This window comes from Gopherus flavomarginatus, chromosome 16 (assembly GCF_025201925.1).
Source record: "Gopherus flavomarginatus isolate rGopFla2 chromosome 16, rGopFla2.mat.asm, whole genome shotgun sequence".
Taxonomy (NCBI): Eukaryota; Metazoa; Chordata; order Testudines; family Testudinidae; genus Gopherus; species Gopherus flavomarginatus.
In genome coordinates, this window is record NC_066632.1 from 24440063 (window position 1) to 24467389 (window position 27327).

General features: G+C 66.5%; 1 protein-coding gene across 3 annotated transcripts; it reads right to left on the reverse strand.

Moving 5' to 3' along the window:
• Positions 1 to 982: 982 nt before the first annotated feature.
• On the reverse strand, positions 983 to 25738 carry KIF5A (kinesin family member 5A). 3 transcript variants are annotated; one of them, XM_050924609.1, is made up of 30 exons: positions 25543 to 25738; positions 21406 to 21493; positions 21099 to 21172; positions 20819 to 20923; positions 20140 to 20188; positions 19784 to 19839; positions 19286 to 19373; positions 18962 to 19086; positions 18595 to 18699; positions 16632 to 16780; positions 15343 to 15491; positions 14435 to 14610; positions 14005 to 14073; positions 13671 to 13877; positions 13420 to 13566; positions 12414 to 12602; positions 11244 to 11361; positions 11089 to 11156; positions 10447 to 10556; positions 10204 to 10305; positions 9982 to 10042; positions 9820 to 9891; positions 9435 to 9539; positions 8159 to 8179; positions 5425 to 5638; positions 5024 to 5165; positions 4612 to 4670; positions 4213 to 4240; positions 3849 to 3938; positions 983 to 2569 (listed from the first exon to the last, which is right to left on the reverse strand). In XM_050924609.1, exons 1-29 carry the CDS (start codon positions 25669 to 25671, stop codon positions 3860 to 3862), a joined length of 3084 nt encoding a protein of 1027 aa, XP_050780566.1. In that variant the 5' UTR covers positions 25672 to 25738; the 3' UTR covers positions 983 to 2569; positions 3849 to 3859. The 3 variants fall into 3 exon arrangements, with proteins under 3 accessions (XP_050780566.1, XP_050780564.1, XP_050780565.1); XM_050924607.1 differs by having other exon boundaries at positions 4612 to 4694; XM_050924608.1 differs by lacking the exon at positions 8159 to 8179 and having other exon boundaries at positions 4612 to 4694.
• Positions 25739 to 27327: the final 1589 nt, after the last annotated feature.

Genomic DNA, 27327 nt, shown 5'->3' on the forward strand with positions numbered 1-27327 from the left:
TTGGGCCCACAAGCCACCTGTATGTGTGTGTGTCACAAGGGCACAACCTCTCCTGAGACCTGGCCTGAGAGCTCCCACGTATTAGCTGGGAGCTGAGGCAGGTCACATACCCCCAGCTGGGGTGGATCAGAGCCAAGAGATTCCTGATCTCATTCTGGCTCCCAGACATCCCTGACACCCAGCACAGCATCACACCCCAAGGGGAAGCCCCCCAGCCACCTCCCATTCACTGCATCCCTTCCCTCAGCTTCCCTTTCATCTCTCCTCTGCAGCAAACTGCAGCAAACTGGGCTTGGGGTTCTCTTGGGCACATCCACCCCCGTGCACAGCTACAGCCCTGCGTGGGGATCAGAAACCAGAGCTCAGGGATGGTTCCATGGGCAGGCACCTGTGGGTTAGCATCACTCCCACGGCAAGCGGCACAAAACTGGCAGGAGGGGTCATGCTCTTCTACAGCACGCAAGGGTTGCTCCTGCCCTGCGAGGCTGCGTCTGGCTCTGGGGTTCTTTGATGTACAAAGCGAAATAGCTGTAAACAGTGGGCTGGGAGGTGCCAGGCTCAGGGCCAGTGGAGGGGCAGGAGGTCAGTTCTGTCCTAGCTTTGGCCTGCCAAGATTGGCTTTTCTGAGCATCAGGTTTCTTCCCACCCACCCACCCACCATACCGCCTTCAGAAGAAAGCTTTCATGCCCAACACTAGGATGTGTGTGAGAGGAGAGATGTTACATTACCCTGTTCTTCAATCCTCAAAAGTCCCCTGCCCAGCTAGCTCCCACCTCCCAGGTCAAGGCAGGATGACAGGCCCATGGGCTAGCAAAGGTTATTCCCATCCCCGTCCCATGGAGGAGCCCCCCTTGTGGACCATGCCGCTGTGCAAGGTGCTGCACAAACCTGAGATTGAAGGACATTGCCTACCCACAAGAGTTTCTTGCTCCTGTCCCATGTCCGCTGCTTTCCCCCAGTCCCCAAACACCAGGCCGCTCGCTCATTCTCATCTCTTTATTGATTTTCTTAAATAAACACTTTTTACTCCAACATGCAACATTTTGGTGTGATGTGAGCAGAGGGGGAGTGGGCGGGGCCTGCGTGTTCCCGCCTCACAGGAGTGGGGCAGTGACCCCAGCGTTAGGCCAAGGGTTCCCCCGGCCTGCTCTGCTCTGGGCGTAGCGGCCGTGGCGACGGGAGAAGGTTGGGGGATACACACACACAAGCTAGAGGCGGCTGCCCGCCGGCCCAGGAAAAAAAAGACACCGAGGTGGGTTTAGCAGCTTCGGTTTGTCCAGAACAGCACCGGGCAGGATGCCCGGCCCCCATAGGCTAAGCTGTATAATGGGCATCGAGGAGGAGGGGCAAAGCCCCCAGGCAGATTTCACAACCGCGGCAGTGTCCCCCCATTTCCTAGCACAGCGGCTCTGCCCCCAAAGCCCCCCACCTGCCAGCTCTGAGGGAAGCCCACCTTGATCTGGAAGGCACCCAGAGGAGACGATTGGGGCACACACACACCCCGGGATCAGTAGCCTGGGGAGTGAGGCTAAGGAGGAGACAGGTTCCCGGGGCAGGAAGGGGTCCAGCTCAGGCAGTGCCGGGGGGGGTGGGACTCCTCCTGGGGGCAGGATGCAGAGTGCAGCCCCGAGCGCCAGCACAGGCACCTCTGCCCTGCCCAGGAGCAACCCCACTCTGGGAACGAGAGCTGAGCCGGCCGCCCAGTGGTTGTGCTGGGGACATGGGCTCTCTGGGGGTTAGTCTGACGCTGGGTGAGGCTGGGGACTCGGCCTGGGGCGAGCAGCTGTCTCCCCAGCACGGCTACAGGTGCAAGGGACGGCCGGCCACTCGGTAGCCACTGCAGCCCCAAGTCCAGATGCCAGGCTGGGCCGGGGCAGTGCTGGCAGCTGGGCGAGCTTGGGGGGAACAGGGACAGAGGAAAGAGCCTGAGGCACTGACCTACATGCGCTGCGGGGCCCCTTCCACCCCAGCGGGACGGCAGGCTGGGAACCAGGGGGCCGCTCACCCCTTGAGACGAGAAAGCAGGCTCCCAGGGCCTGGCCAGGCAGCCCTACTGCTGGTTACATGTAGGGTGCCCCTCTGCTTCAGCAGGTCCCGGTATAGCAGGGGGAAGGGCAGCGCCTAGTGGTGCCACGAGCTCTGGGAGCCCAGGGCTGGGAGGCGGATGACGGGGTGCAGCGTGAAATGGCTAATACCCCCTCTCTGCGGGGTACAGAGGGGCTTGTCCCGGGCCTGGGTTCGATGCCGGACATTCCTCGTGGCGTCTGCTTAAGGCATTTTAAAATCAAGGTGGGTTGGGCCGGGCCGGAGGTGCCACCGCGCCAGCTCCTATGCCGAGCCCGGCTGGAACGCCAGCCCCAGGCCCGACGGGCAAGCTATGACACCAACGAGCTTGCAAGGACAGAGAGAGAGCACGAGACAGCGAGTGCAGCAGCTGGGGAACGACACAGGAGACGAGAGAGCAGGACAGGCAGACACGCGGACGGACGGACAGACGGGGGTTAGTAGAGAGGCCCCGGGAAGCCAGAGAGCAGCATGCTGAGCAGAGGCCTCCAGCCCAGTTAGAAACTACAAGAGAAGAGGGGAGGGGGTGAGATCTCAGGCCACCCCAGACGGCAAGGACCTGCCCCGGGCTGAGCCTTGCTCACCCACCAGCACTATGCCGGGCAGGGGTCCCGCCCTGCCCGCTAACGGGATGCTGGGGAAGGCCGGCTTGACCTGGGGGGCAGGAGGAGGAGGGGCAACCCCCCAGCAGTTTTCATGGTAGGACCCCCAGGGCAACACACAATGGGGGAGGTTTAGTGTGGGAGACAGGAGGGGAATGCACCCAGGGGTGCAGGCACGATATCGTGGGGCTGGCGGGGCAGTGCCAGCGTGATGCTGTGGGAAGGTGGTGCATGCGATACTGAAAGTCTTTGGGGGGCAGCAACAGTGCTACGGCAGGGGGCGGAGGCCAGGTGCAATGGGGGGATTCCCCTGGGAGGATGCAGACAGCAGGGAATCCCTAATGGGGGTAGGGGCAGAGGCCCATGGGGCAGTACCTGGCAGGAAAGGGCAGGGGGTGCAGGGGCAGAGGCCCACAGGGTGGTACCCGGCAGGGCTGGTGGGGCAGGAGCAGAGGCCCATGGGCTGATAACTCGCAGGGCAGGGTGGGGGGGGGGTGCAGGAGCAGAGGCCCATGAGCCAGTACCCAGCAGGGTGGGAGGGCAGGAGCAGAGGCCCACGGGGAAGGGCGTTACCCAGTTGGGTTGGGGGTGCAGGGGCAGAGGCCCGTGGGCCGGTACCCAGCAGGGCAGGAGGGCAGAGGCAGAGGCCCATGGGGCAGGACATTATCCGGCCGGGTGGGGGGGTGCAGGGGCAGAGGCCTGAGGGCCAGTACCCAGCAGGGCAGGGGGCAGATCCCATGGGGCAGGGTGGTACCCGGTCGGGTGGAGGGTGCAGGGGCAGAGGCCTATGGGGCAGGGTGGTACCCGGCCGGGTGAGGGGGTGCAGAGGCAGAGGCCCATCAGGCAGGGCAGTACCCAGCCAGGTAGGGGGTGCAGGGGCAGAGGCCCATGGGGCAGGGTGGTACCCGGCCGGGTGAGGGGGTGCAGAGGCAGAGGCCTGCAGGGCGAGGCGGTACCCGGCCGGGCTGGGGGTGCAGGTCCAGGCAGTACCCGGCCGGGTGAGGGGATGCAGGGGCAGAGGCCTGCAGGGCGAGGCGGTACCCGGCCGGGCTGGGGGTGCAGGTCCAGGCAGTACCCGGCCGGGTGAGGGGGTGCAGGGGCAGAGGCCTGCAGGGCGAGGCGGTACCCGGCCGGGCGGGGGGTGCAGGTCCAGGCAGTACCCGGCAGGGTGGGGCACTCACCAGCTGCGCTATTAGCTGGCTGCCGTCTCCTGGTGGAGGGGGAACAGCTTAGCTTGTTCATCAGCCTGGCAGCTGCAGGGCAGCTCACTTCTGCGGGCAGAGAGAGGGCTTAGCTCTGCCCCTAGCTGTGCCCCGGGAGGCCCCTTCCCTCCCTCCCCCGAGTGCCAACCCCCTCCCCAGGCCAGGGCCTGGCTGCTCCAACCCTGGGGCAAACGACCTGAACCCAGGGCTGTCTGGGGTGTGGACGATGCCCTCCCTGTGATGCCCCTTCGCTAGGGGATGCCCGGTTCCAACCCTGCCATGTGGGTTGCTGGCCACTCCCTGAGCCAGGCCCCAGCCCCCCCACGGGGGCCCCTGGCCTCACCTGTTATCGTTGATGTCTGTGACGTTCCCTACAGCCCGGCAGACATGGAAAGGAAAGTGCAGAGTCAGGGGGAGGCCTGGCCCCCCCATCATCCTGGCAGCCAGCCCCATAGAGGGTTCCCCTGAGGGTAGGGGCCCTGGGATGTTCTCCCAGGATGGGCCCTGGCTATCAGGGATCTCTGATGGGCTGCAGGTTCTGGTCCCCAGCAGATGGCCACCTCCAGCCCCATCCCACCCCAGCCGCAGCCGCCCACTCCCCAGCAGCAGCCTCCACCCAGCCGCTCCGCCCAGCTGAAGCCGACGCATCCAAAGGCTCCAAACTCCCGGCTCCCCCATCAGGATTGCCCTTCTCCCCAGCCCCCAGTGCCCCCCACCCCCATGCAGGCTGGGCCCCTCTCACCGTTATCCATGCTCAGCTTCTCGTAGGGGGCCAGGGGGCCGCTGGAGGAGCCTGTGCCGCTGCTAGACGAGGAGTTGGCAAAACTGAGCAAGGGGAGACCCAGACAGACGGAGCTGTCAGAACCGCAGCACGGACAGCCGCTCGCGGGGGGCCACGGCCCAGGGACCGGCAGCCCCAGGCCCCACACGTACCAGGGGTGACGAATGGAGGATCCCTGCCTCAAGGGCTGGTAGTGCCCACCCCCGCTACGGGTTGGGATCCATGCCAGGCTCACAGCCTAGATCCTCTGTAACCGGCACCCGATAAGGCAGCTGGCTGGGCTGAGGCAGAGTATGCCTGGGGGGGGTGGTTGGGCACATGCGTGGCTGCCCCCGCAGCGGGGGTTCCCCGTCCCCCCATCCCCAGCACTCACTAGGCGTCTGGGGCGGAGCCCTGCCCGTAGGCCGCCTGGTAGTTCTGGAAGAGGCTGTTGGTGTAGCTGACACAGTCAGAGTTGCGGGCGCCGTAGGGGTTGGTGGGCGAGGCCGGGTAGTGCCCTGGTCGCACCGGCTTGGCTGAAAGGAAGAAACCTCCATTGAATCACGGCCCCTGGGAACCCCGCAGCCCCTGGGAACCCCCCAGTGCAGATGTGACGTTGAGACGGGCTGGCTGGGGGGAGCACATGGCCCCCAGAGAACGGGGGGACGGGGGTTACACCATGCTGGCTCGAGGGTCTGCCAGTGCCCATCCCTCATGCCCTAGGAATCACCAAGGCCTGCCCCCATCTGCATGGAAAGGGGGCAGGGACCCCATTGAGCCCGGGTGGGCGCTCACCGATCTGCGCCGAGTGGGCACGCTTGGTGTTCTTGTAGCGCACGGCCTCCTTGATGCGATCCACCTCCTGCTGGTAGCGCCGCTTGTCCTTCATGGCCCCCTCCTTGGCCTCCCTCAGTGCACCCTCCAGGGCCTTAACTCTCTCAGCCGTAGCCCGAAGCCGCTTCTCCAGCTTAGGAAGCTCACAGCGCAGATCTGCATTGTCACGAACCAGCTGGGGGCACCGGAGAGACAAGGGGGTGTTGGTGGAGCCGAGATGATACCCCCTCGCCCTGAGTCCTTCCCCCCCCACACCCCGGGAAGCAGTCGGCTCCCACCTTGCCCTGTGCAGGGAGCCACGGCACATCTCGACTCGTCTCCTGCCCCTCTGCCCCAGGGCCGGTGGCCTGCTTCAGGGAAAGGAGCCAGCACCCCCCAGAAGCAGGCTAGAGGGGTCACCTCCCCTGGAGGGAGACCCCCACCCCATCGATTTGGGGCTGGAGGGTTTGAAGCCCCTCTCACTCCGTCTCTGGGATGTGCTCATGCACCCCCTGCTCCTAGCTCTGAAGCCCCCTAAGCTCTCAGGCTCAGCACCCTCCTGAGGCAGGCAGTTCCACAAATCAATTCATCTCGTGCTACATCACTTGCACCGGGGAGCGATGGGGAACCGGGTTTCCCACGCAGAGGGCAGTGGGAGCCGTGACCGATGGCCCTAGGGAGGGGGCCTTGTAGGGGGCCGGGGTCTCCAGCAACCTGCCCTCCTTCTCTCGGCCCTGCTAGCGTGTTGAGGTCGGGACCCCTTCGGCAAGGGGGGCCAGCATGGGGAAGGGAATGGGGGTCATGCCCCCTGTCTAGAGGCATGGGGCGCCTCCCCATTGGTGCTCTCTCTCCTGTGCCCATGGAGACTTGGCCGAATTCATGCCCCTTTCCTTGCCCCCCCCCCTCATATGGAGCCAGGCTCAAGGCTGCATGGCGCAGGACACACATTGGCTGAAAGGTTGGAGAGCCGGGGGGTCCACAGGGAGGTGGGGGGCAGGTACCTACCGTCTCCAGGCCGACCTCACCCCCCCCCCAGCTCTGCCAGGCACAAGCCCACAGCAGGCCATGCCGCCAGGCGTGTGGCATGCAGGTGGCAGTGGTGGCGGGAGAGCAGAAGCCGAGCGCGTGGCAGAGGGGAGCGTGGAAGCGGGAGGCAAGCTGCAGCGGGATGGAGAGAGACAGTCGCCGTCTGGCACAGCCGCCGCGGGCGAGGGGCGGGCAGGAAAGTGTTTGAGATCACGCAGCAGAGAACATAAGAGCGGCCAGACTGGGTCAGAGCAAAGGTCCATCCAGCCCAGTCCTGTCTGCCAACAGTGGCCAATACTAGGTGCCCCAGAGGGAATGAACAGATCAGGGAATCATCATGTGATCCATCTCCTGTCGCCCATTCCCAGCTGCTGGCAAACAGAAGCTAGGGACACCATCCCTGCCCAGCCTGGCTAATAGCCATTGATGGACCTGTCCTCCAGGAACTTCTCTAGTTCTTTATTGAACCCTGTTATAGTCTTGGTCTTCACAACATCCTGTGGCAAGGAGTTCCACAGGTTGACTGTGTGTTATGTGAAGAAATACTTCCTTTTGTCTGTTTTAAACCTGCAGCCTATTAATTTTATTTGGTGGCCCCTAGTTCTTGTGTTTATGGGAAGGGGTAAATAACACTTCCTTATTTACTTTCTCCACACCAGTCATGATTTTATAGACCTCTATCATATCCCTCCCTCAGCCATCTCTTTTCCAAGCTGAAAAGTCCCAGTCTAATTAATCTGTCCTCACACAGCAGCCGTTCCAAACCCCTAATCATTTTTGTTGCCCTTTTCTAAACCTTTTCCAATTCCAAGATATCTGTTTTGGGATGGGCGACCACATCTGCACGCAGCATTCGAGATGTGGGCGTTACCACGGATTTATATAGAGGCAACATGATATTTTCTGTCTTGTTATCTGTCCCTTTCTTAACGATTCCCAATATTCTGTTCGCTTTTTTGACCTGCCGCTGCACATTGAGTGGATGTTATCAGAGAACTCTCCACAGCGACTCCACGATCTTTCCTGAGTGGTAACCGCTAATTGAGACTCCATCCTTTTATATGTACAGTTGGGATTATGTTTTCCAATGTGCATTACTTTGCATTTATCAGCATTGAATTTCATCCTCCATTTTGCTGCCCAGTCACCCAGTTTTGCGAGTTCCCTTTGTGGCCCTTCGCAGTCTGCCTGGGACTTAACTATCGTGAGTAGTTTTGTATCAGCTACAAATTTTCCCACCTCCGTGTCTACCCCTTTTTCCAGATCAGTTATGAATCTGTTGAATAGGACGGGGCCCGGAACAGACCCCTGGCAGACACGACTATTTATCTCGCTCCATTGTGAGGGCCCAGCCCAGCCTGCCTGAGGGGTGCCCATGGGGAGGGTGCACAGACCCTCCCTATCCTGCATGGCCCATCCTGGGTGCTGCCCCAGCCCCCTGCCTCCAGGGGAACAGGGAGAAAGCAGCACTCAGGGATGCTGTCAGGGGAGGGAAAGTGCCCAGCTCCTGGCAGGCCCTGTCCCTGGCACGGAGAGACTGTCCCGACTGCGGCTAGGGGAGGGGAGGTTTTCGGGAGGGAGGGAGGTGCCACGTCTGAACCCTCGAGTGAGCTCTGCAAACATTTCCTGCCCAGCCCAGCCCTGCCTGCCCGGCGAGGGAGCAGGCGGGTGGGGGGGGGGGGTACGGTACCTTGGAGACCCAGAGATCCAGCTAGGGAGAGGCAGCGAAAGGGGACACAGAGCAGTGACTCAACACAGCGCGGCACCTGGGGGCAGCCCCACACCCCATCTGCCTCCCACGGGCCCCAGGGCATCAGCCTGGGTGCCCAGCAGCAGCGGGCAGGAGACTGGGGAGGGCTCCGTGGGCAGGGCCAGGTTATGCTCAGCCTGGGCAAGTGGCTGCACCCCCTCCCCTATGGCGCTGTGCTACTCTCCCCACCCCAGGGACACAGGGGACCAGGAAGGTGGCCCCCGCTGTGTGGCAGCAGCCTGACACCCTCTCCGCCACGATGGGGAGATATGCCCCCCCCAGCGCAGGGATGCAGGGGGACGGGACGCCAAGGCACCACGGGAGGGGGAGCTGGAGAGACATCAAGAATGGATGGAGACGGACACAAGTCGGGCTGGGGGAGAGGAGAGGGCTGGGCAGGGCCAGACGGGATGTGGGGGAGGGAGAAGCCTAGGCGGGGGCTGACGGGGATGGGAGTCAAGGCAGAGCTGGGGCGGGGGGGGAAACACGGCCAAAGCCCACATTCGTGCTCCCCGCTCTAGGAGCTGGGCATGCACCCCCCAGGATCCGCTCCCGTGCACCCCAGTGCCAGCCGGCCCAGACAGCCCCCCTGCCCCCCACCACCGGGAAGGGGGCCTCTCATAGGGGAACAAGGCGGGGAGCGTTGCCTGATCTCCCCAGCGGGGTGCCCCCTCCGGGAGCAGCTCCTCCACCCAGAATGCACCACAGGTGGTGATGAGTCTGGCGTTCTCAGCCCTAAGGCCCCAGGGTGGGGGGTGCCCCAGAGGAGGCGGCTGCAGACGGTACTAGCTGGGGTCAGATCCAGCCAGGGGCTGGTGGGGTCAGGGCACTGGCAGCACTGTCGGGGAGGGGCATGGACTGCAGGGATCAGCCCAAGCTGAGCAGAAGGGGAGGGGGGCTCAGGATGGGCATGGAGGTTTGTGAGCAGTGCACAACACACATGGATCAGAAAATAAAAACAGACGATGCCAATGACGAGGTGGGGTCCTGTGACCTCCCTCCAGCCCCCCAATGGGCCTGCCCGGTGCCAGGCAGCGGCACAGAGAGTGTACCCCCAGGGCAGGGGGCATGTCCCTCTGGCACCCCGCTCACAGCGAGCGCCCCCCACCCCAGCCAGTTCCAGCTGAGCCCTCCCCACCCCTCCACACTGGCTTCGTTCCAGCCCCCTACTCCTGCTCCAGCTGTCCCCCAACCCAGGCGCTTGGCCCCCGCCTACCTGTTTGTGAACCTTTGTAAGCTGCTCCAGGTTGTTCTCAAGAAAGGAAATCTTCTGCTTCTGAGAATGGGCCCCCCCACTGTCCTCGGGTTCCATCTCTGCGCTCTGGAGGGCACAGGGAGGAGGGTACCGGTGTGAAGCATGGACACATGGTGAAACTGGCAGGGGGGAGTTCGGGGAGGGGGCTGGCACCAGCTGAGCGGGGCACAGGGCTGGGGATGCCAGAACTGGCACCGGCCCAGGAAGGTTGGGGCAGGGCTGTAGTGTGCATGGGGGTCCTTGCACCGGCTTGAGGAACAGAGGCAGGGCAGGACTCGGGCCCGGGGGCCTGGCACCGGCTCAGGGGGCAGGGCCGGGGGCAGGGCTCAGGCTGGACTCCACTCACTTTCTTGACTCGAGTCGTGACGTCTTGAACAAAAAGCTTGCGCAGGTTGTGGAGGGTCTGGAGTTCCCGGGCCTGGGGCAGAGACAGACAGACGGAGCAGAGGTCAGGTCAGGTTCCCCCCCCACCCCCGCCCCCCGCTTTGGGGAGCTCCCCGATACTTACGACAGTCTCTTCCAGCCCCTTGAGATCCTGCTTCGACTGCTCGTGGCGCTCGTACAGAAATCTGGGGGAGGGCAGAGGAGAGGGGGGTCAGGCCCCACATTCCCCCCCGGGGTTGGAGCCGGTCCGGGGACTGGGGGCGCTGAATTGGCTGCACATGGGCTGGAATCTCAGGGGACTGGGGGAAGGGGGCTGCAGCGAGTGGTGGGGGGGGGGGGGGCTCACGTCAGCTCCTGCAGTTTGATGGTTTTCTCCTGCTCCTCGTTCTTGAGTTTCTCGTAGTCGGCCCGAAGCTGCTCCAGCTCCAGCTGCAGCTTCTGATTCAGGCTGCGGCGGAACAGAGACAGGCACAGTCAGTGCGGGGGGCTCAGGGCACCATCCAGCCCCCCCTTGATCCTGAGCCCCTGCCCCATCCGGGACACTCCCCCCTCCCCCTGCAGGGTGTCTGCAGGCCGGGGCGTCACTCACTCCTTCAGCTCGTCGATGACCTTCTGCTTCTCGTTGATCTCGTCACGCAGCCGGGCCAGGTGCTTGTGGTGGGCTTCCCGGTGCCCCTCCAGCTGCAGCTCCAGGGCCCTCTGCACCACAAGGGCCACAGTTAGAGACAGGGCCCCACATCCCCCCAACCCACCCCCGGGGGTCCAGACCACCCCACCGGGCTCCCCACATCCCCCTCCGCCAGGCCCCCCCTCTTGCCTTGGGACCCCATAACCCCCACACTGGATCCCCCCTTGCCCTTGGGACCCCATGTCCCCCACACTGGGCCCCCCTTGCCCTTGGGACCCCACATCCCCCACACTGGGCCACCCATCCCCACCCTGCCTGGGGGTCCTAGACTGCCTAGCCAAGCTCGCTGCCCCCACCCCACCGAACAGGCCCTAGATTTCCCCCCACTGGGCTCCCCATCCCCCACATCCTAGGGCCCCAGATTCCTCACCGCCCTGCCCCCCCTCCAATATTCTGGTCCTCTGGTGAGTGGGGAAGGATGAGGGGCAAAGGCAGGCGGGAGGAAGAGAGCCCCGCCCCCGGCACAGAGACCCCTGCCATCCCCCCAGCAAAGGGCACAGAGCCTCCCCCCAGAGAGCTCCGGCTCTGCCCGCCCCCACACACCTTGACCTCGTCGGCGTCCTGGATCAGGTCCTGCTCCTGGTCCTTCCGGGCTGCCTCGTGCACGGTCTCTGCAGGGCCAGCAGCAGAGGGTTAGGGGACCCTGGCTCCCCGCCCCACAGCCCCCCGCCCAGGAGGGGCAGGACCCCCACACGCACCTTGGGCCTGCAGCTTGGCCAGCTCCTCGCTCAGGGTGTCGTACGACTCCTCTAGCTGACGCTTCTTCAACTCCACGCTGTGCATGTACTCGCTCAGCGACCGGATCTTGGCCTCATGCTGCGGGGAGGGGGGGCTGAGCCTGCGGGCAGCCCCACGGCCCCAGCCCCACTGCATCTGCCCCCAGCCCCATGGCCCCATCACATCCACCCATGGCCCCATCCCAATCCCACCCGCCCTCAGCCCCATGGATCTGGCCCCATTGCATCTGCCCCCAGCCCCACAGCCCCAACCCCATCGCATCTGCCCCCAGCCCCATGGCCCCATCACATCCACCCACGGCCCCATCCCAATCCCACCCGCCCTCAGGCCCATGGACCCGCCCCCATTGCATCTGCCCCCAGCCCCATGGCCCCATCACATCCACCCACGGCCCCATCACAATCCCACCCGCCCTCAGCCTCACGGCCCCGGCCCCATCGCATCTACTCCCATCCCCACAGCCCCATCACATCCACCCATGGCCCCATCCCAATCCCACCCACCCTCAGCCCCACGGCCCCAGCCCCATTGCATCTTCCCCCAGCCCCACGGCCCCAGCCCCATTGCATCTGCCCCCAGCCTCCCGGCCCCATCGCATCTACCCCCAGCCCCATGGCCCTGGTCCCATCGCATCTGCCCCCAGCCCCACGGCCCCATCCCATCCACCCATGGCCCCACCCCAATCCCACCCGCCCTCAGCCCTACGGACCCGGCCCCATCGCATCTACCCCCAGCTCCACGGCCCCATCACATCCACGCACGGCCCCATCCCAATCCCACCCGCCCTCAGCCCCATGGACCTGGCCCCATCGCATCTACCCCCAGCCCCACAGCCCCAGCCCCATCGCATCTGCCCCCAGCCCCACGGCCCCATCACATCCACCCACGGCCCCATCCCAATCCCACCCGCCCTCAGCCCCCCATCCCCATCCCACCCGGCCCCATCACATCTACCCACAGCCCCATCCCACCCGGTCCCAGCCCCGGCCCCCATCCCCATCCCACCCGGCGCCGGCCCCCCCATCCCCAACACACCCGGCCCCAGCCCAGGAGCCAGCCCACAGCCCCTCCCCCCAACCGCCAGCACGGCACCACCCCCATTGTGCCGTCCCGCGGCTCCCGCCCCTCACCTGGGAGATGAGCAGCTGGCAGGCGGCCAGCTCCCGGCCCGTCACGGCCATCTTCCGCTGGCACTCGACCTGCAGCGCCTCCAGCTGGCGGCATCGCTTCACCACCCCCTTCACCTCCGCTTTGATCTTACTGATGTAGAGCCGGGCGACCGTGAACTCCTCCTCGATGGCCCCGCTGATCTCCACCGGCTGGGGGGGCAGGGAGCTGAGAGCCGCCCCCCTCCCCCACCCCGATCCCCACCCAGCCCCCTGCCCCCACCCCGATCCCCACCCTGCCCCCAGCCCGCTGAGAGCTGCCCCCGCCCCCTTCCCCCACCCCGATCCCCACCCCGCCCCCTGCCCCGATCCCCCTCCTCCACTCTGATCCCCCTCCCTTCCCCTTCCCCCACCCTGCTGAGAGCTGCCACCGCCCCCTTCCCCCACCCCGATCCCCACCCCCGCCCCGATCCCCCTCCCTTCCCCTTCCCCCACCCTGCTGAGAGCTGCCCCTGCCCCCTTCCCCCACCCCGATCCCCACCCCGCCCCCTGCCCCGATCCCCCTCCCTTCCCCCTCCCCAACCCTGATCCCCCTCCCTTCCCCTTCCCCCACCCTGATCCCCCTCCCTTCCCCTTCCCCCACCCTGCCGAGAGCTGCCCCCGGCCTCCTTCCCCCACCCCGATCCCGCTCCCTTCCCCTTCCCCCACCACGCTGAGAACCACCCCCTGCCCACATCCCCATCCCGCCCCCTTCCCGCACCCTCTGAGAGCTGCCCCCAGCCCCCCTCCCTTCCCCGTCCCCCACCACGCTGAGAACCACCCCCTGCCCACATCCCCATCCCCCCCACTTCCCCCACCCCACTGAGAGCTGTCCCCTGCCCCCATCCCTTCCCCATCCCCACCCCACGGAGGGCCGCCCCCTGCCCCCGCCCCCCTTCCCCCACCCCGCTGAGAGCCACCTTCTGCCCCCTCCTCCATTCGCCTCCCTTCCTTCCACCCCATCCCCTCCCTGCCCCCCGCTCCCCCTCACCAGCTTGATCTCCCCGTTCCCCACGATGACGCTGAATTCGCTCAGGTCCTTCATGAGCCCGTTGAGGACCTCGGCCACGCGCTTGCGCTGGTGGGTGCCGAACTCCTGCAGCCGCTGCAGCTCCGTCTCCAGGGCCAGCAGGGTGCTCTGGGGTGGGGAGGGGGGAGCCGCTCAGATCCCAGCCTGGGTGTGCCCCAGATCAGCACCCCCCGCCCCCGGCCCTCAGCCCCCCTCCGGCGCCGCCCGCTCACCACTTTCTGGGACAGCTCGTCCACCAGCAGCTGGTTCTGCTGCCCCTTCTCCTCCGCCTCCTGCGCCTTCTGGTCATAGTTGAGGGCCAGCTCCTCCAGCGCCTGCAGCACCTCGCGCACCTCCTCCTTGGCCGAGTCGTTCTCCGCCTGCAGCCGGCCCAGCTCCCGCTGAACCTTCTCGTTGTCCCCACGCGTCGACACCAGCAGCTGGGGGGGGCGGGCACAGCTGGTCAGGCAGGGAGCCCCAGGCAAGCGCCCCCCCAGGAGAAGAGGGGGCTCCCCTGGGGTCCAGCCCCCTCTCTCCGCCCCAGCCTGGGGCCTCCTGGCCTCTCACCTCCTCCTGCTCCAGCATCTGCTGCGAGAGCTTCTCCATCAGCTGGCTCTGCTGGTTGATCTCATCGTCCTGGGGGGGGAGGGAAGAGATGGGAGGAGGGTCAGAGCCCTCTGCCCCACGGGCGCCCCCCGATCTGCTGCACGGCACCCCTGGGCTCAGAGGACAGAGATGGGGCTGAAAACATGAGGTGTCAGGCAGGGGGGCTCTCTGGCCTGTACTGGCTGGCAGGTTTGGGGCTGGGGGGGGTCTTGGTAAGCCTGGAGTGGGAGCCCGGGGGGGGGCACGGTGCACCCAGAGGTCTGTGTGTGCCCTGACATCTCCTGGGGCTGCAGGAATGGAGGGGGCTGGCCACAGTAATGGGGGGCAAATGGGAGGGGCACCAGGCACTGGGGGGGCAGTGGGCACTGCGGGGGGCAGCATCCTGGCTGACCTTGTCGTCCAGCTGCTTGTACAGTTTGCGGATCTCCTCCTCGTACTTGTGACGTTCCTCCTCGGAGATGCGGATGACGATGGACGAGGCGTTGTCGTTGACGGGCGTCTCGTCACAGGTGTCGGGCGCCGGCTTCTCCTCCTCGCTCAGCTGCTCGGTCTCCGGCACGTTCTCCCCTGGGGGGGAGTATGGGGGGCGCAGGGTAACTCCCTGAAGCCAAAACAGGGACAACAGGGACCCCTCCACCGGCCCCCAGGGATGGCCAGAAACTCAGCCCCGGAGAGCAAAGCTTTATCCCCACAGGACAGGGTGAGCTCCCCTCCCCACCCGGATGCCTGGGTCCCCCGGCCTGGCCTCACCGTTCCTCCAGCAGCAGGACCAGCTCCCCCTCCCCACCCGGATGCCTGGGTCCCCCGGCCTGGCCTCACCGTTCCTCCAGCAGCAGGACCAGCTCCCCTCCCCACCCGGATGCCTGGGTCCCCTGGCCTGACCTCACCGTTCCTCCAGCAGCAGGACCAGCTCCCCTCCCCACCCGGATGCCTGGGTGCCCCGGCCTGACCTCACCGTTCCTCCAGCAGCAGGACCAGCTCCCCCTCCCCACCCGGATGCCTGGGTCCCCCGGCCTGGCCTCACCGTTCCTCCAGCAGCAGGACCAGCTCCCCATCCCCACCCGGATGCCTGGGTCCCCCGGCCTGACCTCACCGTTCCTCCAGCAGCAGGACCAGCTCCCCCTCCCCACCCGGATGCCTGGGTCCCCCGGCCTGACCTCACCGTTCCTCCAGCAGCAGGACCAGCTCCCCCTCCCCACCCGGATGCCTGGGTCCCCTGGCCTGACCTCACCGTTCCTCCAGCAGCAGGACCAGCTCCCCTCCCCACCCAGATGCCTGGGTCCCCCGGCCTGGCCTCACCGTTCCTCCAGCGGCTCAGCTCAACCTCCAGCTTCCCGATCGTCTCCTTCAGCGTCTTGTTCTTCTCCTTCTCCTTCTCATACTTCTTCTTCCACTGCTCGGCCGTCAGCTCCAGGTTCACCGATGCCGTGTTCTTGATGGTCTTGGCCCTGGAGGGGAGGCGGGGGGGGGAGGCCCCTTTCACACGGGCCCACGAACCAGCCCCACTCCCCAGCCCCACCCCCGACTCTCCAATTGCCAGCACTGCCTCTCTGGGCCAGAATCCCCCGGGGTCGATCCCCAAGCTGCAATGATCTCTCCAGCTGGGGTTCCCCCTGAACTCCTCCTAGCACCCCCCTCTGGTTCTTCCCCTACCTCGGCTCTGCCCACCCCCTGGATCCGGGACACCCCAGCAACCCCAGACCAGCCCTCAGCCTCTCCTGGCTCCTGCCCTGGCAGCTCCTCAGAGGATTTAGGGCCACTCCAGGCTCCCTTGCGGGTCGGGGGTGACTGTGACCGGCTGCGGTGGGGTGGGGGTGGGAATCCAGCCTGCTGCCCCCAGCCCCTCCCCAGGGGGATTCACAGTGCCAGAGTCCAGCACACACACAGGAGGGTGGGGGAGTTGCACCAGGGGTAGCGGGGGGGCAGCCCCACAGGGAGGGGGCCTGTGGGCCCAGCGAGCAGGGAGACCCCCCAGGGTAGCAGGTGGCCATCGGCTGGCACCAGAAGGAGGGGGGACCCCCAGGGTAGCAGATGGGTGCCAGCTGGCACCAGAGGGAGGGGGGACCCCCAGGGCAGCAGATGGGCGCCAGCTGGCACCAGAGGGAGGGGGGACCCCCAGGGCAGCAGATGGGCGCCAGCTGGCACCAGAGGGAGAGGGACCCCCCAGGGTAGCAGATGGGCGCCAGCTGGCACCAGAGGGAGAGGGACCCCCCAGGGTAGCAGGTGGCCATTGGCTGGCACCAGAAGGAGGGGGGACCCCCAGGGCAGCAGATGGGTGCCAGCTGGCACCAGAAGGAGGGGGGACCCCCAGGGCAGCAGATGGGTGCCAGCTGGCACCAGAGGGAGAGGGACCCCCAGGGTAGCAGGTGGCCATTGGCTGGCACCAGAAGGAGGGGGGACCCCCAGGGCAGCAGATGGGCGCCAGCTGGCACCAGAAGGAGGGGGGACCCCCAGGGTAGCAGATGGGCGCCAGCTGGCACCAGAAGGAGGGGGGACCCCCAGGGCAGCAGATGGGTGCCAGCTGGCACCAGAGGGAGAGGGACTCCCAGGGTAGCAGTCGGGCAGCGCCGCAGACGTTGTTCCGGTACCGTTGGCCGAACATGAGGGTGGACTTGGTCTCGGCGTCGTTGTAGCTGGAGGGCGAGCAGCAGATGAACATGGTCGTGCGGCAGTTCCCGCCCAGCGAGTCCTGCAGGATCCGCGTCATCTTGCTGTCCCGATAGGGCACGTAGCTCTTCTGCAAGGGGCGCGGGCGGGGAGTTAGGGTGGCACTGGGACAAAGCGGGAAGGGTCTGTAACTGGTTTCTGACCCCGATGGGTGACTGCCCAGCAGACCCGGGCGCTCCCTGTGGCCGGGGGACTCGGCAGCCTGCAGAGGGCAAGGGAGGCTCGCAGAGACCCAGGCGGGGAAGTGGGCCACCAGCGGCTGGCAGGGCCTGGGCGGGTCTCCCCCGGCGGGTACAGCCAGGCCGCTCTCAGGCTGTGACCAGGTGGGAGTGAGTTGCCCCTGACACCCTGGGTCACCCCGGAACATCATGGGGGCACCTCAGGGCAGGTGGGAGGCGGGAGGGGCAGAGACAGGAGGTTATGGGAGGGGTGTCCTGGAATGGGAGGGGCACCCTGGGGCACAGAGGGGCTGGTGGGGTTGGGATGGGTGCCTTATGGGGAAGGGATGCCCAGGGCAGAGGAGGGCTATAGGAGGGGTGCCCTGGGGTGGAAGGGGCACCGTGGGGCACAGAGGGACTGGGGGGACGGGTGCCCTAGGTGGGAGGAATGCCCAGGGCTATAAGAGGAAGGCTATGAGTGGGGTGCCCTGGGATGGAAGGGGCACCCTGGGGCACAGAGGGGCTATGGGGGAGGGATGCCCAGGGCAGAGGAGGGCTATGGAAGGGGTGCCCTAGGGTGAGAGGGGCACCCTGGGGCACAGAGGGGCTGGTGGGGGTGGGACAGGTGCCTGGGGGGAGGGATGCCCAGGGCAGAGGATGGCTATGGGAGGGGTGCCCTGGGGTGAGAGGGGCACCCTGGGGCACAGAGGGGCTGGTGGGGGTGGGACAGGTGCCTGGGGGGAGGGATGCCCAGGGCAGAGGAGGGCTATGGGAGGGGTGCCCTGGGGTAGGAGGGGCGCCCTGGGGCACAGAGGGGCTGGTGGGGGTGGGACAGGTGCCTGGGGGGAGGGATGCCCAGGGCAGAGGAGGGCTATGGGAGGGGTGCCCTGGGGTGGAAGGGGCACCGTGGGGCACAGAGGGACTGGGGGGGGACGGGTGCCCTAGGTGGGAGGAATGCCCAGGGCTATAAGAGGAAGGCTATGAGTGGGGTGCCCTGGGGTGGAAGGGGCACCCTGGGGCACAGAGGGGCTATGGGGGAGGGATGCCCAGGGCAGAGGAGGGCTATGGGAGGGGTGCCCTGGGGTAGGAGGGGCGCCCTGGGGCACAGAGGGGCTGGTGGGGGTGGGACAGGTGCCTGGGGGGAGGGATGCCCAGGGCAGAGGAGGGCTATGGGAGGGGTGCCCTGGGGTGAGAGGGGCACCCTGGGGCACAGAGGGGCTGGTGGGGGTGGGACAGGTGCCTGGGGGGAGGGATGCCCAGGGCAGAGGAGGGCTATGGGAGGGGTGCCCTGGGGTAGGAGGGGCGCCCTGGGGCACAGAGGGGCTGGTGGGGGTGGGACAGGTGCCTGGGGGGAGGGATGCCCAGGGCAGAGGAGGGCTATGGGAGGGGTGCCCTGGGGTAGGAGGGGCGCCCTGGGGCACAGAGGGGCTGGTGGGGGTGGGACAGGTGCCTGGGGGGAGGGATGCCCAGGGCAGAGGAGGGCTATGGGAGGGGTGCCCTAGGGTGAGAGGGGCGCCCTGGGGCACAGAGGGGATGGGTGCCCTGGGAGGAAGAGGAGTGCCCAGGGCTCAGGAGGTAGCCAGGCTCAGGTCCTCCAGAGGAGGTGAGGAGAAGGGGCAGGAGCCTGTCAGGGTTGGAGCGAGAGGGAGACCCTGAACTCCAGCTCTGGGGTGGGGGACAGGGGGATTCCCCCCCCCACCAAGGAGCCTGGGGGGGCGTCTCTCACCGTTCCCTCAGCCAGGGCCGAGATGACGTTGCCCAGGGCAGACAGCGACTTGTTGATGTTCTTGGCCTCGTCCAGCACGGCCCCTTCGGCCCCCGTCTTGCTGACCTGCCAGCAGCGCGGGTGTTGGTTACTGGGGTGGAGGGGGGACTCCCGACCCACTGCAGGGCGTTGCCCTCTGAAAGGGGTCTCGGCTGCAGGGATGAGCCAGGAGCCCCGTGGGAGCAGGGCCTTCTCCCCCGGGACCCAGGCGTCCGGGCAGAGACCCCAAAGCAGGGTGGGGCGGTGCCTCTGGAGGACCCGTGCAGGGGAGAGGGGTCCCAGCCCTGCCCACCCCCAGACACTCTGTGCGCCCCCCCGTCCCTGGCACCTTCTCGCTGCCAGCCAGGTCCACCAGGTAGAGCTTTCCACTGAGCTTCTGCTCCGTCTCCAAGTTCTCCTGCCTGATGTTGATGAGGAAGATGCTGTGGCTGCGGGAGCTGTGCTCGTTCATGTCTGGGGGGAGACGCAGGGGTGGGAGGCCTGCTGGCACCGGCCCCCCCCCCCGGGCACCATGTGCCATTGCCCAGCTCCCATCCACTCGCCCAGCCCCCCCACTCCCCAGCCCTGGGGGCCAGGGCTGATGGTGACCCCAGGCCACGGCCCGGCCCCAGGGCACCTGCCCACCCCCCAGGCTGGTGCCCCAGCTGCTCACTGGTGACAGCCACGTGGCGGTTGGATTTGCCCTCGTCGATCACGTCCAGGATCTCCTCCGGGCTGGAGACAAAGCGCTCGGTGCAGCCCTGCGGGGGGGATGGAGGGGGTCAGCCTCAGGTGGGGGGGTCCTTACCCCCCTACCCCCACAGCATCCCTCAGGGTGGCCCTCCCCGAAAGCCTCACACAGGGGGTCCATCACCCCCCCAGTCCCCCACCCCCACAGCTTCACATGGGGGGCTCCTCGCCCCCCACCCCCACCCTTAAGGCGCCCCCCCCACAGCCCCTCCTCAGGTCCCCCATCTCACACTGGGGGCTCGTCACCCTACCCCATAGCCCCCACAGGGGTCCTCCGCTCTGCTCCCCACAGCCCCCTTCCACTTTCCCTCATGCAGCAGGTGATTCTCTTCCAACCCTCTGGGTGCTCCCTAGGTCCCCTTCTCCACCCCTCCACCGCCCACCCCCACTTCCCCACACGAGGGGACCCCTCCCCCCTCACCTTGACGTAGGGAACCCGGTTCTTGTCCTCATGCACCGACAGGTTGGTCTTGGTCACTGGGGAAAGAAAACGCTGAGCTGGAAAGGCGGGGGGAGGGCCCAGGGGTGGGGGGCAGCGGGGGCTGGAGGATCAGGGAGGGGCCCTTGAAGGTGGGGGGCAGCAGGGGCTGGGGAATCGGGGAGGGGGACCCAGGGGTTGGGGGCAGCAGGGGCTGGGGGATCACAGGACCCCCTGGCCTGCTCTCCCAGCTCAGCCACTCAGGAAGCAGAAATAGCAGCCCCCTCTGCCCACATCCCTGACCCCCTCAGCGACCCCATCTGTGCCCCCCTCCCCACTCTCCTGGGGGCATCACTCACCATCCAGCAGGTCCCGGATTTTGTCCAGGTAAATTTCAAAGTAAGAAACCTGGGAAAGAGCGAGACGGAGCCACGTGAGCACAGACTGGGGGGTGGGGGGAGATGAGCCCATAGGGACCCCCAGGATCACCACCTGCAGCTCCCTCAGGCCCCCATAAACCTCCCCAACCTCTTCCACCCCAAAGATCCCCAGTGCATCCCCTCACCCCAATCTGAGGCTCTCTTCAAATCCCCTGAGTCTCCCATCAGCACCAATCCCAGAGGACCCCCTGCCCACAGCTCTGACTCCAGAGCCCCCCCCATGGCTCCGATCCCCCATGACTCCCACCCAAAACCCCCCTGAACCCCCTCCCCCACAGCTCCCACTCCAGAGCCCCCTCAGGACCCCCTCCTCCACAGCTCCCACCCCAGAGCCCCCCCGGACCCCCTCCTCCACAGTTCCCACCCTATAGCCCCCCCTGGAGCCCCCCCACAGCTCCCACCCCAGAGCCCCCCCTGGACCCCCTCCCCCACAGCTCCCACCCCAGAGCCCTCCCGGACCCCCTCCTCCACAGTTCCCACCCTAGAGCCCCCCCTGGACCCCCCCCACAGCTCCCACCCCAGAGCCCCCCCGGACCCCCTCCCCCACAGCTCCCACTCCAGAGCCCCCCCCAGCCCTGACCCCAGAGGCCCCCCTGACCTTGATGTGGAACTCCAGGTTCTCATCCATGGCGTAGATGTGGTTGAAGATGTCGCGGGCGATGCGCGGGATGATGCCCATCAGCTGGGGGTCGTGCAGCTTCCCCTGGGGGCAAGGGGGGGGATCAGCCGTGGGGTCCAGTCTCCCCGGGGAGGGGGTCCTCTTCCAGAACCCTCTCTCCCACAGCTTTTAGGGGAGGCCAAGGGGCTAACTGAGCCCCCCCACCCCCAGCACCAGCCCCTCGCCCCAGGGGGGCATCACCCTGCCCCGCCTGTCTCACCTCCATGGTGTGGGTCTTCCCCGACGACGTCTGCCCGTAGGCGAAGATGGTGCCGTTGTACCCGGCCAGCACATCTACAAGAGACGGGGGTAAGCGAGGGCACCCTCCCCCCACACCTTCCCCTCTTCTCCCCTGCCCCCCTCCTCCCCCACCCTTTACTCCCCCACTCCCCTTCCCCCCCATCCTCACTCCCACTGCCCCCCAGCCCCTCCTCACCCTGCACCGCCCCCTGCAGCCTGGATCTGGCCCCCCCGTCCTCCCCACACTGCTAAACTCCAGTCTCTCCCCCCACCCCTCCCCGGCTCACCCTTGACGATCTGCATGGCGCAGGCATGGTACACCTGCTCCTGGGTGGTGTTGGGGGGGAAGACGCGGTCGAAGACGTAGGGCTTGCCCTGGGGGGAAGCAAATGGGGTGGGTCAGTCCCCAGGCAGAGACCCCCCACCCCCTGCCAGAGAGTTCACCCCGCGGGTCCCCAGGCTGAGCCCCCCTCCTCCGGAACTGAGGGGGTGAGACTGGTGCCAACACACAGAGATAGAGCACCCCCCTCCTCCCTTCTCCCACTGCCAGGCCCAGCAGGGAGGATTGTTTCCTGGCTTGCTGCCCCCAGCCTGTGCCCACCGCTGGGGGCTGGGGGCTCCCACCAGGCTGGGAGCACCAGAGTCAGGGTGTCCTGCCGGAGCAGAACATGGTGGGAGGGGTCACAGCCAGGAGCTCAGGGATGCCCCCACCCGGTAGAGCCTCCTGGGTGCTGGGGGGGAATGAAGCTCCAGACCCAGCAGCAGGAATGGGGCATGGGACAGCGGCTCGACACCCCCGGGAGGGAGAGCATCTGCTCCCCCATCCAACCCCCCCCCAGCCCCAGCCCATTACCCGGAGCCAAGACAGCCTCTCCCTGCAGCATGGTTAACCTGGGCAGGAGGACTGGCAGGGCGCCAGCTGGGGGGGGCTGGGGGGTTGGCAACATTCAATAGGAATGAGCTCCCCCCTCCCAGGCCAGAGGGACCCCCCCACAAGTACCATGTGGGGAGGGGGGATGAGGCAGCATGGGGGGGGTCTTGGCCTCCTGAGTGAGGCTTGTGCCCACCCTCACCCTGGTCCGCATGGGACACAGGCCTCAGACAGGCTCCAGTCCACCTCCCCCACTGGAGGCGGAGGCAGGAGGCCAGGCAGGCGCCGGGAGCTGTCCAGGTGCTGGAGACGTCCCGGCCCAGGCCCAGCTCTGCCAAGACAGGACGGCAGCTCCCCACACAGCGTGGGAGGCAGGGTTGGGATGCCCCGGGGGGGGGGTTGCGGACCAAGAGCCAGGGGACTGACCGACTTCTTGGAGGGGCCAGATCCCACCCCCAGTTCAAGAGACACACGGGACATTATTGATACAGGAGCCAGGCACAGAGCTGGGTAGGTGCCGTGCCAGCTGCTCCCCAGCTCTGCTGGTGCCCCTCACTCCTGACCCACAGCCCCTGTCAGCCCAGCCCTGAGCTCCCCCCAGCTCTGCCAGTGCCCCTCACTCCTGACCCGCAGCCCGTTAGCCCAGCCCTGAGCTCCCCTGCCAATGCCCCTTTCTCCCGCCGTCTGGCTCACTCCAGGGCAGAGATGCCAACGAAGCCAAGCCCAGAGGGGAAGCGGTGACGTGCCTGAATGGGGAACTTGGCCAAGGCCCAGCAAACTCATCCCACTTGTGTCCTTGGAATGCCGCACAGACAGAGCTGAGACGTACCCGCCCCCACCGAGGAGCCCTCTCCAAACACCCAGTCTAGCCCGCGGCCCTGCTCCTCCGTCACTCAGGCCCCCCAGAGCCCACCCCCCCATCCCTCCCTGCTTGGCTAAGAAACCCCTTACGCCAGCAGTGCCACCCAGGGGGGGCAGAGTATTTGTGCCACTCATTGGTCCACCTGCAGCCCCGACGCCAGAGCTGGGGCCCACAGGGAGACACAGCCCACGCCCAGCTCCTGTCGCCTCTGGCTAGGGCTCCAGATGCCCAGGGCTCTCACAAGCCAGCAGCTCGGGAACCAGAACAAGCCAGAGAAAGGTTCACCCCAGGCCGGTGCTGGCAGCTCCCAGATCACCCAGTCCGTGCTAGGGCTCTGCAAACTGCCCACACCTGGGCTGCAAGCCACAGATCCCTCCCCTACCCCTCAGCCCTCCGGGGGGACCGGGACTAGAACCTGTGACCTTCAGCACCAGCCTGGAGCAGCTAGTCCCTTATACATCCTCTAGGGGGCACCCAAACCCGCCAGGACATTGGGGGGCTGCCAGCCTGGCACTGACTCCCATCATGCACCTGGCCAGGGCTCAACACATAATAATGAATCCACTCAGCCCCCTGCACTGTGTACTGGCACTGGCCTGTTATTGTAGGGTCACCTGCAGGGGCTGGCTTTTTGCCATGAGGGCTGGGTTGTTATGATATGGTTACCCACACGGGCTGGGTTGTTTTTGTAGGGTCACCCAAAACGGCTGGGTTGTTATTGTGAGAGCCAGTTTGTTTTTGTAGGGTCTCCCAGAAGCCTTGGTTTGTTATTGTAAAGTCACCCAAAATGACTAGGCTTGTTATTGTAGGGTCACCTGTGAGGGCCGGCGCATGAGCTGCTGAGGATAAAGCCCCCTCAGACTGGCAGGCTCAGACACTCCGGTGACGGGGGCTGTGTAACGGCTACGCAGTAGGGTACTCAACCGCCCTTGGGCTCTTGTGCCAATCCCAGCCGCAAACCCCTCGTCCCTCTGCTCCCCTGCCCCACAATCTCGTACCTGCAGGCGTGAGAGCCTCCTGCCTCGCAGGCGGCCTCCCTTGCCTCACCCCCCTCAGGCCCCATGCAAACCCCCCGGGGGCCCTAAGCCCGGTGGGAGCCTGTGACCCCGCAGCGAGAGGGAGGAGGGGGGATTCGGGACCAGCTGCAGGACCAGCTGCTGCAGGGCAGTCACCAACCAAGCTCGTTAATTTGGGAGCCGCAGCCTAATCCCTGACCAGAGAGCTTCCCCTCCCCAGCTGGCAGCGAGGCCCCCGCCGAGGGGACTCCGTGGACTCCAGTGGGCTCTCCACCGCCCCCGCCGTTCCCCAGCCTCAGACGGGAAGGAGAGCAGGAGATGGGGGGAGGGGAATGACCATCCTGTTGTTGTCTGGAGCCGGGCACAATGGAGGGGAGGCGCTGCGGGGCTGACAGAGCCACACGCCGGCGGGTGGCATCGCTGCTGGGCGCGTGGACGGACAGGAAAGGGCCTTTATGCCGGGAGGAGAAAAGTGCAGGAGCCTGCCTTCGCTCGGCACAGACGCCCCCCAGCTCTGGTCAGACAGCGGGGGGGGGTGTGTGAAAGAGCCAGACTGGGGGACGCAGGCTATGGGAGGCAGCGTTGTCTAGTGGCTAGAGCACCCAACTGGGATGCAGGACAGCTGGCCTCTAACCCCAGCTCTGCCCCTGCCCTTGGGTTCCCCTCCCCTGCTCGGTGACTCAGTTTCCCTTTCAACCTCTTGTCTACTTAGCCTGGGAGCTCTGGGAGGCAGGGACTGTCTCTCACTCTGTCCCTGCAGTGCCCAGTCTGACAGGGGCAGGCCCCTGATCTCGGTTAGGGTCTGCCCCAGTGTGACGCCCCCCCCCACGCCCATCTCAGCTGGAGCATCTGTAACACCCATCTCAATACCAGACCCTGCTGAGGCAGCCCGGGCTAAGCACGACCCTCACTCTTGGCTAAACCAAGGGGCAGATTTTGACAACCCCACCCCCGGACCTGGGGCCCTGCTCTGCCCTCGCCTGGCCTATGGAGGCCGGGATCCCAGGCTCCCTGACCACCCAGCCAGGTGGGCAGCTGGGGACAGAGAGCAGCAGGGGCATGGACACCATGAAGCAAACAACCTGCACCCCCTACACGACTTGCACCATTTGCCCCCCTCCCCCCGGCTCTGCCAGCCCCGCAGGGGCACCGGGGCAAGCTGGCATCATCGCAGGGCTGCAGGCCTGTCCGCGAGCAGGGTGGGGCTTTCACCTGTCACCCTCGCAAGGTCGAGGGGGGGTGAGGCAGCCGCTTTGCAGGCTAGGGACAGATAGATGGACAGAAGGGGGGGATGAGTCAGCTGGAGGGGCTGGATGCAAGGGGGGGTCCCCATCCCGGGGGGGAGGGTGGAAGCCAGCGATTCCTATTTTCGATGGGTCATGCACCAGTAGCCAAATCCCCAGCTCTGCTAGCCACACCCAGTTGCCTCCGCTGGGATGGAGGATCCGCAATACACCCCCCCCACCACCTGCCACCCCCTCGCCCCCCCTTCCCGACAGCCGCAGAGTTTGGGCTGACAGAGCTTTGGGGGGGCTGGGGGGACACCCCACAACTCCCCAGCTCTTTGTGCGCTGGGCACGGGGGCCCCCTTCCCCCCGCCCGGGCCGCCCGGGGCCGATGCCGCAGCGGGGGGAGGGAAGTTGGGGGGGGCGCACCGGCGGGGGGGGGCACTTACCCCGAGCATGACGCTGTCGTCCCCTTGGAAGAGGGGGATGAATTTGTCCCCCCGCAGGATCTCCGCCTGGTTCAGGGGCCGGAATCGGCACAGCACCTTGATGCTGCATTCGGTGCTGGGCTCGGCCATGCTGGGCGCTGAGTTGGGGGGCGCAGGGCCGTGGGGCGCTGGGCTGGCACGGGGGGGGCCGTGGGGTGTTGGGGGGCACAGTGCCGTGGGGCGCAGTGCCGGGAGGTGCTGGGCTGGCACTGGGGGGGCCGTGCGGCTCAGGGCCGTGGGGTGCTGGGGGTCACAGTGCCGTGGGGCGCAGTGCCGGGGGGGTGCTGGGCTGGCACTGGGGGGGCCGTGGGGCTCAGGGCCGTGGGGTGCTGGGGGTCACAGTGCCGTGGGGCGCAGTGCCGGTGGGGCGCAGGACTGGCACTGGGGATCCTGCTCGGTCTCTGCCTGCTGCGCGGGGCGGGTGCTGCGGGGCAGCTGCTGGAGACGCTCCCGCTGGTCCGGCCTCGCCTCGCCCGTATGAGCCGCGCCGGGTCCCGCTCCTGCGCCAGTCCCCGGCCCCGGCGCCCGCCGCAAGCACCGGGCTGGGCTTAGCCACGGCGCCAGCCCTTAAGGTGGAGCGGCCCGGATCGCTTAAGGTGGCAGGGCCCGGCTGGGAGCCAGAGGCCGGGGGAGGGGTCTCTGGAGCCAGACCCGCGCCCCGTGCCCTGGCCCCAGGCTCCCGCCCGCCTCCGTCCCTTTGTCCCCGCTCCCGACCCCAGACCGCTGGGTCCTGAAGGCCAGGCTGAGGAAATGCCGCCCTGCCCCCAGCCCGCTTTACGGGGGGTCTTGGGCGCTGAGACTGGCAACCTGCTGGGGGAACCAGCACCAGACCCATGGTGGGGAGGGAGAAAGTAGAGGGTGAGTGAATCACCCACGATCATCCAATGAACCCAGGAGTCCTAGATCCCAGCACCCCTCCCAGAGCTGGGGAGAGAACCCAGGAGTCCTGGCTCCCAGCCCCCTGCTCTGACCACTGGACCCCACTCTCCTCCCAGAGCTGGAGAGAGAACCCAGGAGTCCTGGCTCCCAGCCCCCTGCTCTGACCACTGGACCCCACCACCCTCCCAGAGCTGCAGAAAGAACCCAGGATTCCTGGCTTCCAGCCCCCTGCTCTGACCACTGGACCCCACCACCCTCCCAGAGCTGCGGAGAGAACCCAGGAGTCCTGGCTCCCGGCCCCCTGCTCTGATCACTGGACCTCATTCCCCTTCCAAAGCCGGAGAGAGAACCCAGGAGTCCTTACTCTAAGCAGCAGACCTACCCTCCCTTGATCCCAAGGTGTCCCAGTGCTGGGAGGATGGGACGGGGCTGAGCTCAAGAGGGGGGCCTGGGACCCAGAGTCATGAAGGAGCCCAACCCTCCTCCCTCCCATACTCGGTCTGGAGGCCGCTTAGCTGGGCAGAAGCTGCACATGTCAGACGGAGACGGGGCACAAGGGAGCCAAGCAGCCCTGGCGGGGTCCCTGGGCACCCACAGGCCCACAGCCAGCCCTTCCTCTCTGCTCCTGGCCTTGGGCACCAGGGTAACCCGGCGAGTGCCAAAGGAAGCCATCAGTGCCCCGCTGGAAGTTCCTCAGCTCAAGGCAGGGGTCACCGGGAGGCATTCTCCAGACTGTGCTGTCCAGGAGCTCAGATGATCAAATGGTCCCTCCCGGCCTTAAACGCTCAATGAGCCCCAAGAATCCCCCTCTGGGCCAGCTGATGCTGCCGTGCAGCGGTTCACTTTGCTGGAGCTGTGCCAAGGACC